The 18,878-nt window shown below is 34.7% G+C and overlaps 2 protein-coding genes across 2 annotated transcripts; both read right to left on the minus strand.

Annotated features, from left to right (window-relative positions):
- Positions 1-12,965: 12,965 nt before the first annotated feature.
- LOC145127379 (receptor-like protein 7) lies at positions 12,966-14,341 on the minus strand. Its single transcript, XM_079062593.1, has 2 exons — positions 13,114-14,341; positions 12,966-12,988 (listed from the first exon to the last, which is right to left on the minus strand). Exons 1-2 carry the CDS (start codon positions 14,339-14,341, stop codon positions 12,966-12,968), a joined length of 1,251 nt encoding a protein of 416 aa, XP_078918719.1.
- LOC145125408 (receptor-like protein 6) lies at positions 12,985-15,883 on the minus strand. Its single transcript, XM_079060869.1, has one exon. The coding sequence runs from the start codon at positions 15,872-15,874 to the stop codon at positions 14,588-14,590; it is 1,287 nt and encodes a 428-aa protein (XP_078916995.1). The 5' UTR covers positions 15,875-15,883; the 3' UTR covers positions 12,985-14,587.
- Positions 15,884-18,878: the final 2,995 nt, after the last annotated feature.

The raw sequence follows: 18,878 nt of genomic DNA on the forward strand, positions 1-18,878 counted from the left end.
TGTGGGCCATAAAAATGCGAGTGAATTTACAAGCACAAGGAGTATGAGATGTAATTAAAAATGCAGAAACGGACGAACGTAAAGATCGGATGGCTCTTGCGGCTATTTATCAAGCAATTCCAGAGGACGTACTTCTGATGTTAGCTGAGAAGGACACAGCTAAAGAAGCATGGGAAACGCTGAAGATGATGAACATGGAAGTCGATCGGGTCAAGGAGGCTAAAGCTCAAACCTTGAGAAGTGACTTCGAGGTGATCCGGATGAAAGACAGTGAATCGGTAGATGATTTTTCCATGAGATTGAATACTATCGTAACCGGTATTCGATCTCTAGGTGAAAAGATTGAAGAAATTACGGTTGTGAAAATTTTTTGCAAGCCGTACCGATACGATTTATACAAATCGTAACATCCATCGAGCAATTCGGAGATTTGAAGAATATGACGGTGGAAGAAGTTGTGGGTCGTCTTAAGACCCATGAAGAGAGACTTCGAAGCTATGGAGAAAAAGAAGAAGGACCTTCTCTATTGCTTACACATGCCGAGTGGGCATCTCGTTCGAAGCAAACTGGCGAGAGAAACTCGTCAAACACTTCAAGAGGACGAGGAGGACATGGTAACCGAGGCCGGGGACGAGGCCGAGGTCGTAGACGTGGCCAAGGAGGTGGTCGCGAGTACAATACAAATCGGAATGACCATAATCCTTCTCAAAAGGATAAAAGTAAAATCAAATGCTTTACTTGTGAACAATTTGGTCATTATGCTTCGGAGTGTCCAAACAAGAATCGAGGTGAGGAGGCAAACCTCACTCAAGCCAACGAAGAAGAGCCTATTTTAATGATGGCAACCTCACAAGAATATGCACATAAAAAAGTGTCTCTAAGAGAGAAGATTTGTGTTAATCTTCTTGCATCGGGAGAAAGTCGAGTCGAGTCTGAGGTATGGTATCTCGACAACGGTGCTAGCAATCACATGACTGGAGACCGCTCAAAGTTTCGCGAACTAGATGAGCACGTTACGGGCCATGTGAAATTTGGGGATGGTTCGACCGTCGCTATTTTGGGAAAAGGGTCGATTTTATTCGATAGCAAAAATGGCAACCAAAGACTCCTTAATGAGGTATATTTCATTCCAAGTCTAAAAAACAATATTATTAGTCTTGGACAAATGACGGAGGAAGGGAGTCGGGTCATAATGGATGGGTCGGATCTGACATTGTTTGACAGAAACAAAACTCTACTTTTGAGAGTTAAACGATCCCCAAACCGGTTATATAAAACTCCTTTAAGGACCGGTAGACCGACTTGTCTTTTAGCAACAAAAGACGAACCAGCTTGGATATGGCATTCTAGACTCGGTCATGTTAACTTTCTCGCCTTAAAGAAGTTGTCCGAAAAGAATATGGCAATCGGAGTCCCAAAGATTGAGCACCCAAACCAAGTATGTGAAGGGTGCGTTCTTTCCAAACAAACCCGAATTCCTTTCCCGGATCATGCAGTTTTTCGGGCTCAAAAACCTCTACAACTTGTTCATGCGGACTTATGTGGTCCGATCACACCTACGTCTGTTGGAGGGAGTAAATATTTTCTCCTTTTAGTAGACAATTTTAGCCGGTGGATGTGGGTTTACATGCTATCGGAGAAGTCTCAAGCCTTGAGCGCTTTCAAACGGTTCAAGTTGATGGTTGAAAAGAATTCGGGTTATCAAATAAAGACACTTCGAACGGACCGAGGGGGAGAGTTCACTTCAAAAGAATTCTCATTATTTTGTGAAGAAAATGGTATTCAAAGGCATCTTACGACACCATATTCGCCTCAACAGAACGGAGTTGTAGAAAGGCGAAATCGGACCGTTATGGACATGGCAAGAAGTCTGCTCAAAGGTAGAAATGTTCCGGGAGAGTTTTGGGGAGAAGCGGTTAGACATGCAGTTTATCTTCTCAACCGCCTGCCACCAAAAGTACTTCCCGACAAGACGCCTTATGAAACGTGGTTTGGCAAAAAGCCCAACCTTGAACATCTAAAAGTTTTTGGTTGTGTTGCTTTTGCTAAACTTGTAGGTGGTCACTTGAAGAAGCTTGATGATCGAAGTAAGAAGATGGTGTATTTAGGTGTGGAAGATGGAACTAAAGGCAACCGTTTGTTTGATCCGCAAGACCGAAAGTTGCGAGTTAGTCGCGATGTTATTTTTGACGAAAAAGAAGAATGGAATTGGTACAAAAACAAAGAAGAAGAAATGGCGACTCCTAAGACCTTTACCATAATTGAACCACAACCCCAAATACACCTCGAAACACCTCAAAATGACCCCGAAATCAATCTGGAACAACCAAACAGTCCAGGAATCGATGATATCCAAGTTGGACAACCATATGCTGAATTTGACGAGCCTGAACCAGCTCCACATACTCATGTCTCAGCCCCGTTTTCTTCAACCTCGCCCCATATGGAAAGCCCTTCTAGTGAGATTGGGCCAAGGGGATTGCGTCCGTTAACCGATATTTATTCTGAAACCGAAAATGTGTTCCTTGAACCCGAAGAATTGTTGATGATTGCAGCGGATCAACCCTTGAATTTTAAAGAGGCGGTAACCTCTAAGGCATGGCAGGAGGCTATGCAAACAAAGTTGGATGCAATCGAGAAGAACAAGACATGGCAACTTACTGATTTGCCATCCGGACACAAAGCAATCGGTTTGAAATGGGTGTTTAAAGTGAAGAAAGACAACTTGGGAAAAGTGGTGAAGCATAAAGCTCGACTTGTAGCAAAAGGATTTGTACAAAAGGAAGGAGTCGACTTTGATGAAGTTTTTGCACCGGTAGCATGACTTGACACCGTAAGGCTCATTCTTGCCTTAGCAGCTCAACATGGGTGGGTTGTCCACCATCTCGATGTCAAATCGGCTTTTCTCAATGGAGATCTCAAAGAGGAGGTTTATGTCACCCAACCAGAAGGATATGTTGATAAAGCAAATAGTCACAAGGTGTTCAAGCTTTATAAAGCTCTTTATGGTCTATGACAAGCTCCTCGAGCTTGGAACATTCGTTTGGATAAAAGCTTTTAAAGGCTTGGTTTTACAAAAAGTTCACAAGACCCAGCTGTTTACAAAAGGAACTCAAAAGACAAAATTCTTATTGTTGGTGTCTATGTTGATGACTTGATCATTACCGGGTCGAACACTAATGATGTTGTCGAATTCAAAGAACAAATGAAGAAAGAATTCGAAATGAGTGACTTGGGATTACTTTCTTACTACCTTGGAATCGAAGTTTCGCAAAAGAAGTGGGGAATATCTTTGCGACAAACGGCTTATGCAAAGAAGATTTTAGAGCAATTTGGGTTGCTGGATTGCAATCCGACAACGTCACCAATGGAACCTAAGTTGAAGGTTAAGAAGGATGAAGATGGTGAAAAAGTTGATCCAACTGAATATAGGCGAGTGGTAGGTTGTTTGAGGTGCTTGACTCACACTCGACCAGACCTGTCATTTTCGGTTGGAATTGCAAGTCGTTTCATGGAGGAACCAACCACTTTGCATTTCCAAGTTGTGAAACACATCTTGTGATACGTAAAAGGAACCATTGATTATGGAATCAACTATGGAAGAGGTCGTGAAATTGAAGATTTGGTTGGTTTTACCGATAGTGATCTTGGAGGTGACCCTGTTGATAGCAAGAGCACAAGTGGAATGATTTTCTATCTGGGAAGGAATGCGATAACTTGGCAATCCCAAAAGCAAAAGACTGTTGCTTTGTCCACATGTGAAGCCGAGTTCATGGCAGCTACAACAGCAGCATGTCAAGCCATTTGGCTTGCTAATCTCGTGAAGGAGCTCACGGGACATCATATTATGCCTATCACCTTATATGTCGATAACAAGTCAGCAATCGCATTGATGAAAAATCCTGTGTTTCATGGTCGAAGCAAACACATTGACATTCGTTATCACTTCATACGAGAATGTGTTGAACGTGGGCAAATTATAGTGGAATATGTCAACTCGAAGGATCAACGGGCGGACATCTTTACAAAGGCTTTAGCATACGTGAAACATAGTGAAATGCGAAACATGATCGGCGTGACGAATCTCTAGCCAAGTTCGGTTTAAGGGGGAGAATGTGAGTGTAAACCAGACTTGGTGTGAACCTCACATCAGTAGCTGCACCTCTATCTATGTTGACAATAAGAACTCAAATGGCAACTTCGTATGTTCACATAATGAACACAATAAATGGTAGCAGTAGTAATTGTAGGCTTGTTTAAGTATAAATAGAGGCTCTAACCTCTGTTGTAAGACATCACAAACAGAGAGTGTAGTGTGTAATACTTAGAGTGAGTATTAGAGGGTTGTTTCTTTTTCTTGTAATATTGAGCGTGTAAGCTCTTCTCTTTTGTTCTAGTTCTGAATAAAAGTGTGTTTCAACCCCAACAGAATTTGGTGATCAAATTCAGTGGTTTCTTTAGGGATAGAAATTAATGTGAATATATCCTTCCATTAAAATTCAGTTTTATATTGATTGCCATTGCTGAATTTGAATATTCTTCCATAAATGTTGTCTACTTTAATACTTTTGATGGTGAGAAAATATACAATCAACACAAATTCAATGTGCATGTTGTTGCACACATTGTTTTCTATTTTCATACAAGTTTTTTGGTTCGAGTAACTAGGGTAAAGCACATTGAAATCTTTCAAGAACCTCTCCTATCATGAAAGCTACTGATGTTGCCTCAAGAGCGCTGGATGCGCGTTGCTAAATTTCCCTGAGTACCAATGGATAAAAATTTCTTGCTAAATTTACCCTAAGATACTAAAAGATGAAAATTAAATCGGTTAACTATCGGTGACGATAATGTGTCACCCTAAAGGATCACACTTTTGTTAATTTTGAGACAAACTAGCGATGGAAATCTGGCTCTAATAATTAGTGACAGATTATAAATTATAAAACACCAAGTTCACCTGCTACGACTTTCTTGCAATCGTAAAACGTAAGGGTCTCGTTGCCAACAAAGAAACCCTAACCGGTTGCTGGTGTTTTGTGAGGGATTTCTTGTGGTTTAATTTGATGATTGTAAGTATATGAAACTTGACATACACATACGGAGAACTTCTTACCCTTATATGATTTGTTTGTCTTCTAAACTAAATTTTAAAAGTTTACTTATTTCACTAGTTAAAAATAAAACTATAACATACATTGATCTATTATGTGGTCCTGTGGATGGCTTCTAACTTCTAAGTTCTAACCTTCACGTATACTATTTATGGTTGGGAAAAATCGTTACTTTCTCAAAATATGTAAATGAAAATGATCTAATTAAAAGTTCGTATTATAAAAAGTATTAGCGAAAACAAGTCGGCGCTCTAAAAAACATGAAGGAGGGGGGGGGGGGGATGAGAGGATCTGTTAGAAAAAAAAATGATAACTAGGTATAACCATTAGTGTCTAATATATTAAGCCAAGTGTTATTTTTTCTTTATTATGTGTGTGTTTAACGTATGTGAGTGTGGTCTTGCAGCGAGGACTTTCCATTTAATTGATTTTATTAGTGAAATTGAGATGTTAAATTAACATAAAGTTACCATAATGGCATAATCTAATATTGGTGAAGTATCTGATGTTACAAGCATAATCTAATCTTGTTGAAGTATCTGATGTTAAAGGCGATAAACAAGGGTAAAATAGGGTGAACAACTAGTAAAGGTTTACCCTCCCTTTTGGTGTTCATTGACATCTCTAAGCCCTTATTTTTTCTCTTCTTTAAGTCTTGAATTGATAAAATTTGTTTAATCAATAATTTTAAGTCTTGAATTGATAAATTTTGTTTAATCAATAATGATATATGAACCGATAAAGTTTTAACAATTAACTTTGTTCAATTAGGGACTTAGGGTTAATACCTAATGATTATTTGTTGTTGAAACTTGAAATCAAGTTATGGTTGATATATTTTAATTGTAGATTTATATTTGTTCATTTGTTGTTGAAACTTGGAATCAAGTTGATATATCTTGATAATTGGCAAGTAATCAGTCCACATGGGTCTAAGGTGAAGACTATGACCTAGAAGAAAGAGAAATAAAGACCCTCAATCAGCATGTTGATGAACCGAAACACGATAAGCAGTACTCTGAAGAAGTCAACACTACAATGGAGATTGAACCAGAAAATATCAGCTATCCGTCGAAAATCCAACCACGGCCAGAAAATAACTCCGGCGGTGAAGAAGATGAAAGATCACCCCGCGGTGGAGATGAAGATGAAAGGTCTCCTCGAGAAACAGAAGCACTTAATCCTAACGGTAACTCGGCTCTGGAAACTAATAAATCCGGTGCATTAATAAATAAAACGACTCAGCCTAATGGGTTGGTTCTTAGTGGATGCTTTGGCCCATTCTCATCTACTAGACTCCCCAACCCAACTCCAAACCAAGCCCCGACAAGCCCCGACAGACTATGGTATCTTTACTGGTAGATCATCATTAAAAAGGCGACTGATTGTGGTTGCAATGAAGCTGTAAAGTAGCCCTATAATTCTCAAAACAAATATACTTACTTCTTCATACCAAACCAAGTAAAGAATCAAATAAATAATAACAACTGAAAATAAACTTCTAATAAGCTTTGTGTTCATGTAGGTCGACCCACATACTTTTTTGTCTTATTTTTTTTTGAATTTTTGTAATTATTAAACTTTATAAGGATGGAAACCAGAATCGGAAAAAGAAAAAGGAAAAAGAGATTGATTTTACATATGAAAATTTTAGTGATAAAATTTATGTACACCTAATGAAAGCTTTTTAAAACCCAAATAAGATTATACTAAAAACTATAAATTGTAATTCGATAAAACCTCATATTTTTTAGTAGCAATGCTATTGTTGCTCATTGTTTGTTTTGCTCATAGTTAGTTTTGTGATCAGACTTATTTTCATATAGTCATTCTATCTAAATCCCCAAGAAAATGAAATATGAACAACTTGTTCAGTTCCCTAGCGGATGGTAGTTTGTTGCACTCATATTGTTATTTCAAGCCCAAATGTATAACCAGTCATTCTATCAAAATCCACAAGCAAATTAAATATGAAATAGTGATATGCTTAAACCAATCATACCAGCTAAATCAAACAATATATGGTGGCGTAAGGAAGGTGGATAAGAATGAGACTTAACATAATAATTTACAATGAGGCACACCACCCAAGAGTACTCATGAATATGTATAATAGAGTATTTTGTGATCTTCTATGTAGAGATGATAATCACAAAAGTAATCTTTGGCAAAACTATATAATCTTATTAGCACTTGCTTAAATTAATCCAATTAACAGAAAGAAGCATGGTAAAGGTTGTAATGCAGTAATGCCCATAGTTACTTGCTTAAATTAATCTTTTTTACATTTAGTTGCACATTGTAATGAGATTTTTTGAGAAATCCTGCAACTTTTTATTAAATTTATGCAGATAAACGAGTTTGTAAAACTTGGGGGTGATTTTATAGAGGCAGAAAAAGACTATAATTACCTATATACCACCAAATAACAGAGAAGAAACATAGAAATAACCGAGAAAACTTCATGAAACTGGAAGTCTAGTGAAAGAGCAGGTGAGGTCATATACTTTTCTTGATTATATAAATGCCAAATAAGTACCCATAACCAAGAAATAGATGGCATCGTGTATAAGAAGAATATCATTAGGTATAAGAAACATAAAAAACAAATCAAAGAAAAAAAATGAAACCTGATAATGGAAGCTTGAAGACAAAGCTGAGTGCGGAACCAGTCAACGGAATCGTCTCTGATTGCAAAGCGTGAAGAGGAGAAGCAATGATTTTTTTTTCTTGTACGTGAATGTATATAGGGGTAGTTTGGTAATCATCGGGATTTTCTCTGTATCGATGATTCTCTTCTCTCCAAATCTCTCAAATTTGGGAGGAAGAATAGGAGAGAAAAGATTGTGCCGATTTCCTTTCCTTTCTTCCCAAATCACTCCAAAAAATAATCTCGGGAACACTCTTGACTCCTTCTTTCTCTCCGATTCTCTTCTTTTCTCTCCGCTTCCCTCGTTAATTTTGACTCGGGAACAGGGTGTAAGAAATAAAGAAAGGAGTGGAGCTTGTCAAGTTCCTTTTTAATGATATTGATGAAATTCATATTTGCTTGTTGTGGTTGTATTGATGTTTAATGGTAACATCCAATATTTTAATTTGTAAATGTTTTTTTTGTGGTATCGGTTTTTGTTAAATGTGGGTTAACACCCAAAATGATTTTATAACCTTAGCTTTGAAAAAGTTTTAAATTTTTTGAAAACTTGGGGGTGTTACAATAGTCTTTTTCCATGAGGTAGGAATAGAACAATGTAATGTGTTGCTTAATAACGTATGTAGGTTTTGAATAAAAAAATGATAGATGGGATAGGCAAGCCCATCATAACAGCTTTATGATATATTAAGGGGAACTTAATGAATATAATCTCAAATTCATAACAAGTGATTGAGAAGTCAAATGGACCACTAACTCTATAAGCCAAAAAATTAATAGGGAACATCAAAACGGGAACTGCAAAGTATAATGTGTTGTAGAATGGGGGACATAAGTATGAAGTTGGTGGTCCATGACTTGAACAATATGTAGTAGATATGCACAGAAAGAATTAGCCACATAGAACATAGGAAGTGACATGAAGTGTCTTTTTTTTTTTGCAACATTTTGTAAACTTTGATGATGATAATGTTAGTGTCTGTGATAATGTACATGGCATGTACACCTTGTTTTGTTAATCCTGTACTTTAAGTTGAATTTGAGTGTTCAATGTTTTGTTTCCAAGTGTAGCAATGGCTAAGCCAAGGAGTATGAGTAGACACCAGAATCATGATGATGCACCTTCACCTACCAAGAAGAGATTTAACAAGGGTTAATCGGTAGCTTAGTCAAACCTTAACCATGATGTACTTTTTTTTTATCATGATGAGACTGGGAATCGTTGATTTTGTTTCATTTAGTGGAGTTTGCAAGTCATGGAGGTCACTTGCACTCTCTAACTGGAACATGTTTATGGCATCTAGACCACCCCTTTTGATACAGATTACTAATCAACCTTATAAGAAATAATGCTTCTTAGAGGAGTCTGAAGGAAGAAAGTTAACCTTAAGAGTATTATCTTATGTTCATGTGATTTTGTGTCTTTTGCTTTTGTATGTGTGGCTAATGCATAATTGGTTGGTCTTTTGGGATTAAAGTTAGAACCATTACAATGGAAACATACATACTGTGAGATTGTTAAATGTATCTATGACAAGTCAAAGTGTACATATATATATATATATATATATATATATATATATATATATATATATATATATGTGTGTGTGTGTTGAGTAAAGTTATACTTCAAAAGCCTGTACACCCAAACAAAGGCAATCTGGTTTCATCTTCTTAACTGTGTATCATAGTAGGTGTGTGTATGTAATCTTATAGTATGGTGCTAGGAATTTATGCTCATGGTCTTAATTGTGAATGATAAGAGTTGGAAAGAACTACTTGCATTTTGGTCTTAATATGATCAACATCTTGCTTTATTTGTGTTGATTAGTTGTTTCCTGCCTTTATTTTCATTTTCTATTGATCATGAATGGTGATAATAAGAACTCCATTAAATTAAAGCAATTTTTTACATGTTTGCAAGTTAATTTTGATTGTTTGGATGGTAAATTTGATTGGAGGGAAGTTTCAAATAACTAAGTTTTGATAGGCTTGCCGCCGGTCAAAAAAGTTCCTTCAATCAAATTCATTGGAGGGAAGTATCAAATAACTAAGTTTTTAAATGTTGGTCAATATAGGCAATGTACTTTGTTTATTAGTAATAATAGGATTATACTTACATTTTGCTATAAATATAATCATCGTACCTAATTGTTATATATTACTATTTTCGGTAAACAATTATTAGTGTGTGGTTACTATGTAAAATAAGATGCAAAGTACGTTGTTATGGATTGCATATTTAAAAAATGTAAGCATATTCCCATTATATATAAATGTATTAAAGTAGTTGCTAATACGGGTAAAAATAAAGTATATCGCCTATGTTTGTAAAAGGAGTAAAGTACATTGCTATTTCCTGCAATTGGCCATTACTTATTAAACCATATAGTAGACGCTTAAAAGGAGAGGATTGTAATAGATGGACATTCATTTTTTTCCATGTGAAGAGACCTTAGGAAAATAGGCAATGAAATACTTTGCAAAGGAGAAGTGTAGGATATTTGTGTCAGGTTGGGTTGCTTACTATTCCCCATAAGAGGCCCTTAGAAATTGCAGCTATCTAGTACTCTAAAAGACCTTAATTCTACTTGGAAGTTATAATCCTTTTGAGACAAAGTATTCATTTATGTGTTCATATAGATAAGCTCAAGTAGATATGTTTTAGTTGTTTCATAGCCAACAAGTACATAAGAATTTTAAACCCTGCGGAATTTCAAAGCATTATCTTTTGGAATAAGGATATAAGGAATGAAGTATATAAAAGATTTAGCTGGATTTATGTAATTTGTTAAAAATACCGAAAACAAGTCGTCAACTTGATTATGTGTGAATACTAATTGGGATATTAAGTAATAACATAAAAAGTGTTGGGGTTTAATTGAACGAAATTCAAATTGGAGAACTAATGTGTAATTTGTTGAAGTGCAAAAGTATAAATATCCAATTTAAGAATTTAACCTCGCAATTCTTTCGTATATTTCCAGTGATGGAGGGAGGTTAACATCAGTATGCATCGGACTTGAATTGAGGAGAGAAACGAAGATATGGGAGAATACTCAGCAATTCGAAGTAAATAGGTCAGCAATCGACCTATTTTGTATCAGTGCTAATGCTTGATCTGGGTCAGAGTGCAAAAGTCGGTTGAGCAGGTTATGTCAATTGAATTGATATTATTGCGATTATTTTTTCAGAATTGATGATAAAGTATGGTAATAGTTAACATATAACCAAAATCATGCCTTGGAATCAACCCAAAAGAGATTAGGATGTTCCACTTCTAATGCTAAAGAGATTAAGCCTGATTTGAAGTCGGAGCCGCAATAGTAATGTTCACACTAAATTGTGTTAAATAATTGATGATTGTAAAATGATTTTCTGTTGGAATGTAGGCTAAATCAAGTGAATAAACGATTTAGAAGAAAGGTAACTTGAGATTGCGTTTTGTGACCTAATTTTGTCAATTCTGGGAGTTTCTCGATCAAATTGGGTAACGGTGATTGAAGTGAGTTAGATAATGCTAATTAATGAAATCGAGAATATTATATGTATATATATGCTAATTAATTGAATCTAGTAAGGAGCGAACCAAATTGAGGAGGGGCTGCACGACCTGGGAAGTGGGCAGGGCTATTTTGTGTATAGGAGGGCATTGGAACATAAAAATTGTTAGAACATTATTATTGCATTTTGATGATAGAATTGTGATATAATGATCAACCAATCATGAAAAAGTTCCCTGTTTGCTTAAGTTGGGGACCAATCATTTACTTATGCCCCCTGATTACTAGACAACGGACATATTGAAGGGTAATATGCTATACTACTTTTTCAAAACGGACAACTGGTAATTGTTTATGGTTATGGGCTTATGGCAAGAGTATAGTTATAGTAAGGGCCATTTTCAATTACAAATTGTGTCATGGTATCTTTGAAAGTGAAAAACAAGTTGTTTACAAAGATGGCACGATAAAACTTACGTTATGCATGTTCAAGCTCTAAGCAATCAGTTGATCATCGTGATCAGCCTGATGGGACTTTCTGCCTAATATAATAATTTAATATCCGAACTCTTTCATATATTTCTATTGGTGAAGGGAGGTGTTAGGCAGCACACACCATACTTGAATCGAGAAGGAGACAAGTGAAGATTCGGAAGAATACTCAGTAATTGTAAGGGATCACATAGCAATTGATAGATTTTTGTATCCGTGCTAGTGCTTCATCTGGGTTGGAACACAAAAGATCGGTTGAGAAAGGTATGTGTATTGATTTGATTTTGGTCAAATTGGTGATAAAAGTATGGTTAATAGTTAACATAAAACCATAATCAAGCCTCAGGGATTCAAACCCAAAGGAGATCAGATTTTGGGAGTTGCTTGTCATATGGGTTATTGTTGATTTAATGTAAAATTTGATGTTAGTGAGATGAATAAAGCGCATTGTAGGTGTTAAGGCTCATGAATATTGTTTAAAAGCATGAAAGAAACAACTTCTTGGCTCTGAAATCCTTGAGAATATAGTCTGAGTTAGTATTTCATCGTTTAATCAAACATGCCCTTTATGTATCTAGGAAACACTTAGACAGCATGGGTCTTACTAAATGATATATCAAAAATTTTACAACGAAAGTCTTAACTCAAAGAAATCCAATTGAACTTAACAGAATCTTATGCTTAAGATACACATACTTAATGGTAAATAGCCTAAAATCCCTTGAAGACCTTCTACACCTTCTCCTCACCCTTCAAACTTGACGCTATGAAACTCCTGAGATACATGCTAAGGTAAGGTTTATGTTCATGATTTTTTATTTATAGAAAATACTGCATCCACATTCGTAAAATGTATACTTCAGAAAATATGGTTATAACACGGGTTACATACAAGATACTTTAAACATGTGTACATGTACTATACCAAAACATATTTAAAACAAGCATACTTTCATAAACATCATGATGAATGTACCATAAGAAAATAACTTGTTGAAAATATAGAACGAACACATAACATATCCAAATAAAAATAAAAAATATTTTTCTTAGTATTTTAAATTTGAAGTATGTAAATAATAACTTCTTTGCCAAGTTGCATATCTGGCTTGACATATAATTTAATTAGGTGTTTGATAAAAGATGAAAAACTAAAAGGAATTGTCGATATGACAAAGTTGAGAAATATATGTATTATATTTGATCTCATAAATACTTCGTAACGATTGCTTTAAAGTACAAAAAAAATTATAAAAATCCTTTTCAAAAGTATTATTTTTTGTAGATACCATACATAAAATAATTTTAGTTTGGTCGAGGGGTTGAGACCACATAGGTTTTGACGCCTTTGAACCTTGACATTTCTTAGATAAAGGTTTTCCGCATAACCCAGGATTCCCCTTGTAGGAGTCATCCTCGAATGTATTAAATTGTTTCCCTTCGGGTATGCGCCCACCAAGATGGTTGAATGACACATTGAAAATGGAAAGGAAGTTGAGTTGCACCAACTGTTGAGGAATTTCTCCAGATAGCTCGTTTCGGGAGAGATCCAAAGATTCAAGATTCTTTAGAAATCCTAGTGAGGGCAATATGGGTCCTGTAAAATGATTGTTGGAAAGGTTGAGTGATTGAAGCCCTCGAAGATCTTGGAGTGATAGCGGGATTTCTCCTTCAAAATGGTTACAAGAGAGATCAATGGCCATGACTATGGTTGAAATCTTTTCGTATTGTGTTCTGACACCTTTATGTATTATGGTCATCGTGTATATGAACGTTGACCCAAATGGTTTAACGAACATCACTGTTTCCAAAACAGATGATTTACCAGCATAAAGTAATTTCATGGCGTTGCAAGTTTGGAAGTACTTTTTCTGCAACCGACCACTAAAAGCGTTGTTAGAGAGGTCTATGATCCGCAACTTAGGGAACTGTGAGCAAACTGTCGTCGAACCTTGAATCGGACCATAAAAGTTGTTGGACCGTAAATTGAGAACTTCCAGCTTAGAAAGAGTTCCCAGCCAAAAAGGAAAGACGTCATGAAAAGAGTTATCTCCAAGAGACAGAAACACTAAACTGGTACAATTTGTCAATGATCTTGGTAGCTGACCCGTAAAGTGATTTTCGCTCAAATCAATACTTTCCAGCCGGGTTCCATGCATGAATGCAGTCATCATTAATGTGCCATGAAAGTTATTTCGTCTCAGATCCAAAACCAACAACGAATTGCTTAAGCTACCGAAACATGGAGGAAGTTTTCCACTCATGTTGTTGGAAGACAAATCTAACAGTTGAAGAGATTTCATCTCACATATCATTGGTGGTATTTCTCCTGTCAGATAATTATTTGAGGAGTAAAGAAGAATTGTGGTTTTTGGTGGAATTGGTAGCTTTCCTCGTAGCTGATTATTCTCAATGGAGAATACTTGTAGTTGTCGCCATTGTAGAAAATGAGGATGATGATGAAAGCCACTGATGGAGTTGTATGAAAGGTCAATCACCTCTAATGTTTCTGTGCTGTTGTTCCAAATCCACACCGGTATCATGCCATCAATCTTGTTGCTATCGAGAAATAAAACTTCCATTTTATGTTGGAATCGCAAAAAGCCAGGAAATTCCTTTAAGTTGCATGATGCCAGGTCTAAAAATAAAAATTGTGGTAGGGTGGTATTGGTATAGTTGCCGGTGGCAACTAATGATATCATGTTATTACCTAACCTAAGAATTTCGAGATTGGTGAGTCCTAGGAACGTGTCTAAGTCTACTCTACCGCTGAAATTGTTATCTAGTAGGCGAAGACCTTCCAGAAATTTGAAATTGGAAAATGAACTTTAAATTGGTCCTTGCAATTGATTTTTTTGAAGGTCTAAATATGTTAGTTGGGTGAGGTTGAAGAATGATGATGGTATATGACCAATAAGAGAATTTGTTGCCATCCCAATAACTCTAAGTTTGGTTAGGTTTGCAAGAAATGGTGGGATTTCACCGTTTATGTTCATATAGTTTACATGTAATTCATCAAGTTCAGTCAGCTTCCCAAGCCAGTTGGGCAAGTGTCCATTCTTGAATCTGTGACCATTAAGTCCCAAATCATTGAGTTTAGAAAGACTTATCAATGAAGGAACAAAGCCTATGAACTTGTTGTCACCAAGACCCAAGTAAGTGAGTTGCGTCAAGTTACAGAGTGAACTTGGAATGTTCCCAGTGAAAGAGCATTTAGTAAGGCCCAAGAATATTAAATGGTTTAGGTTGCTTATGGATTTTGGTAAAATCCCAAAGAAACCTGTTGAACTTACATCTACATGTTCAAGTAAGCTGTTGTAACGAAATCGAGGAAAGGAACCGCTGAGGTTGATATTGAATGACAAATCAAGAATTTTCAACTTCTGTAGCTGAAGAATGGCTGCAGGGAATTCATTGTGAAGTGAACAGTTTTGTAGCCTGATTGACCTCAAAGAAGAAAAGTTGGTCAAGAAATGAGGTACAGAAGAACTAATGTCAATCTCTGAGAGATCGAGTTCTTCAAGTAGGGTTAAGTTTTGCACTAATTTTTGGAGGCTAGGACTGTGAAGCTTTAGTAAATTCCATGACAGATCTAAAGAAGATAACTGCATTAACTGTGAGATTTCATTTGGGATTTGGCCTCTAAACCCAGAGTAAGAGAGATTGAGGGTTCTTAATTGCTTTAGATGAGAAATCTCAGATGGGATTTGAGATTCATCAAAGTAGTTGAAGGTAAGGTTGAGACTTTGAAGATGAACAAGGCTAAAGAGGGTGCTGGTAGAGTTGATACGACCACAAAGAGAGCATTCACTCAAGTCAAGGCCGATCACATGACCATACTCATGCTCATTTCTGCACTCCACCCCATACCATGAACAACAATCAAAACGAGCATTTGATGCATTGCTGGTGGGCTTCCAAGAGTGGAATGTTTGAAACCAACTAGCACCACAAAATGCTTCATCACCTTGATGGATTAAGCTTTGCTTAAACTGAAACAAGGCTGAGCATTCCTGATCATGGCTTAGGGATGATCCAATGCAGGTGAGTGTGAACAAAAAGTATAAAAGGGAGATGGTATGCAACAAATTGAAGTGATTCATGTGTGAAGCCATGAAAGAAAGGTTTAAGACTTTAATTGTTTGTGGACGTATAATGTTCAATGTCCGATGATCATTATATAGACATAGACCATCTCCAAATTTAACCTTCCACCATAACTAGATAAGATGTCACATGGTTATGAGCAAAGGTCAACCAATAAAATGTATCTGGAGAGTCAACTAACAGAGCCAAAGAAAAAAATACCACCAGAAGAGAAAAATATGGACTAAACACAAGGGGGAAAAAAACTTCTTTTATTTGAATATTAATAATCAAAAATTAAATTACTTAAATGACCTGAGTTAGTATTGTGAGATTAAACTTCTTGCTTACAAGTGGATGAGGATTAGAGCTAGGAAAGGTTCAATCATAAACTGGTTTAATTGGTGTAATACCCTAAAATTGAATGTTCAAATGTCCTGGCTATGTCTTTTTTAATAAAAGTTTTTTGTCGTTAAAAAAATAGTATTGTTTTTTTTTTCTTTTTGAATAAATTAATACAACTTGTAATGTAAAAATAACTGGTTATTCTTTATATCTTTTTAGATAATTTAGTATATATTACTTTTACCTTTAGTTGGTCTTCTCTTTTTATTGTCATGACCTTCTGCCATTGGATGGCTCAATCAACAAAATTCGAAACTTGATATATGGAAAGTGAACAATAGAGGCTGAGGGTTCGGTCGTATTTCTGTAAATTGTTATCCGGATAAATGATTTTGTTCGGAGGATGCATTCTCTACAAAATTATTTCTTTTTAATTAAATAAAATATCTAAATGTAGTAAATGATCATTTTTCTCCTTCTGTCTAAATTAGTGCTAAATGAAAAAACAAGTATCTTAGTGAAAAATGTTCTGAATATAAATTTTAGAGTAAATTACAGTTTGGTCCTTGTGGTTGGCACTCATCTGCAGGTTTAGTCTTAGTTTTGAAAATTTGATATGGATAATCCTCATGTTTCAAAATCCATCATGGTTGGTAGAGATGTGTATAGGGCGGTTTGGTTCGGTTATTGGTCAAAACCGAACCATAACCATTACAATTGGTTAATGTACTTTGATAGTCATTGGGTAGCGGTTAATATTAGTTTAGTTATCGGTTTTAGTTGGTTAATGGTTAATATCGGTTAACCATAATGGTCCAAATGACAAAAATAAAAATACTTTTCTATAAAAATTGAAAATTAAACATAAAGTCCATTACTATAAAAAAAAAAAAAAATGATTGCTATATATAATTGTATTGATAGAAGATTACTTATCCTCTAATTCCAAATAATTAGCCTTTAAATTTTCAATTCGTAATATAATTATCATATATTTAATTTTATATTATATTAAAAACATTTATTAATATTATTGGTTCGGTTCGGTTTTAGATGAAAATCATATATATTCGGTTAATCAAAATTAGAAACCGCATCATATCTTTTAGTAATGGTTTAATTAAAATAGTTAAGTCATATCAATTAATTTGGTTTTTGCTTTGATTTTGTGGTTATAATGTTCACTCCTAACAGTCGGTCATTTTTCCTAAAACCATTAGAATTTTCTGTTAAGTCATGTAAAAAAAGACTTGTTTCCCCTTCTATTTATCATTTTCTTGTTTTTAGTATTATAACTTAATTGCATTGATGTATAGCATATTTTTTTGAACAACTAATTCACACTCCTAATCTCTAAATATTATTAAAAGAGAAATCTTATGACATCGTCTTAAACAATTTGGACCATTGATTATATTTCAATCTTATTTTTTCCACCCTTAGATCAAATTGTTGATATCATCTTCCCCAAATGGATTGTATTTAATTCCAATAAATGCTTTCGAATCGTCAAACAATAACTTGCATTCGTTGAAATGGAATGTATTTAATTCCAATAAAAGCTTTCCATATTTTAAATCTTAAATTTCCGGTTATGAAGGTTTTAATATGGTCAATTTTAAAAGCATATTACTAACAAACCATTCAATCAAGGCATTAATATCAACCATTAATATAAATCCATTTATATTACTAAACCATTAATGTAAAATCTATTTTTATTGAGAAATCATTAATACCAAAAAAATCATATATTCAAATTATCACATACATATACGATTAATCCTTGAATCCGCGGCTCACATTTATTTTCAATCGTTTTTTTTCTTCAAACATTCTCCTACAACATCATTTTTATTGCTTATAACTTCCATCATCATTCTCTGCTTCAAACATTCGTTGATGTGCACTAGAAGGTTAGTACCTTCTTTCGTTTTTTATTTTTTTTCGATTATTTTTTTGTTCCTATATCAAATATATGTATTCATATATTTCGATTTTCTTTGCCACAAATTACATGAAATCGGTTAACTACTTTTCTGAAACTTTTCAAATAAACAGGAAAAGATATTACGTACATTTAACAAAACGAAAATTAACTATCTTGGGAACTGACATTAATTACGAAAATGTTACTTTTATATATTAGAGATGATTATGATTTTTTTTTTAATTTTTATGTCATAAGAATCCAATTAATTTTGGTATGATTTTAAAATATCATTGAAATTATTATGTTTTTGTATAACATACCAACCTACTTTTTTATCTTTATATAGTAACAATAAAATTTATAAATTTACACAACAAATATACATATTTCGAATTTTGTGATATTATTATACCTTACAAAATACAATTCCCTCCAAAATAATTTTCGCCAGTAATTTCATCCATATTTTTACCTAATTTAAATTTGTATTTTCTTTATATAAAAATTTTTAATGATTCTGATGTTTTTCCTCCAAAAGTATATCAAGCATTTACGTATTAGATAATGTTGCCCCATTATAATTATTACTTTCCAAAAATATATCCGTTTAATGAGGAATTTGATTTAATGAAGGAAGTAAATGTTAATTAAAACAAGATATATATTCCATAATTATTATACAGGTTTATTAAAAAAAATTAATATCAAGGTGTAAACATTAAGCATTTTTAAAGTGAAATTTCAGAATACATACA

The sequence above is a fragment of the Lactuca virosa genome, chromosome 7, assembly GCF_052849685.1.
Source record: "Lactuca virosa cultivar CGN04683 chromosome 7, Lactuca_virosa_CGN04683_v6, whole genome shotgun sequence".
Classification (NCBI taxonomy): Eukaryota; Viridiplantae; Streptophyta; class Magnoliopsida; order Asterales; family Asteraceae; genus Lactuca; species Lactuca virosa.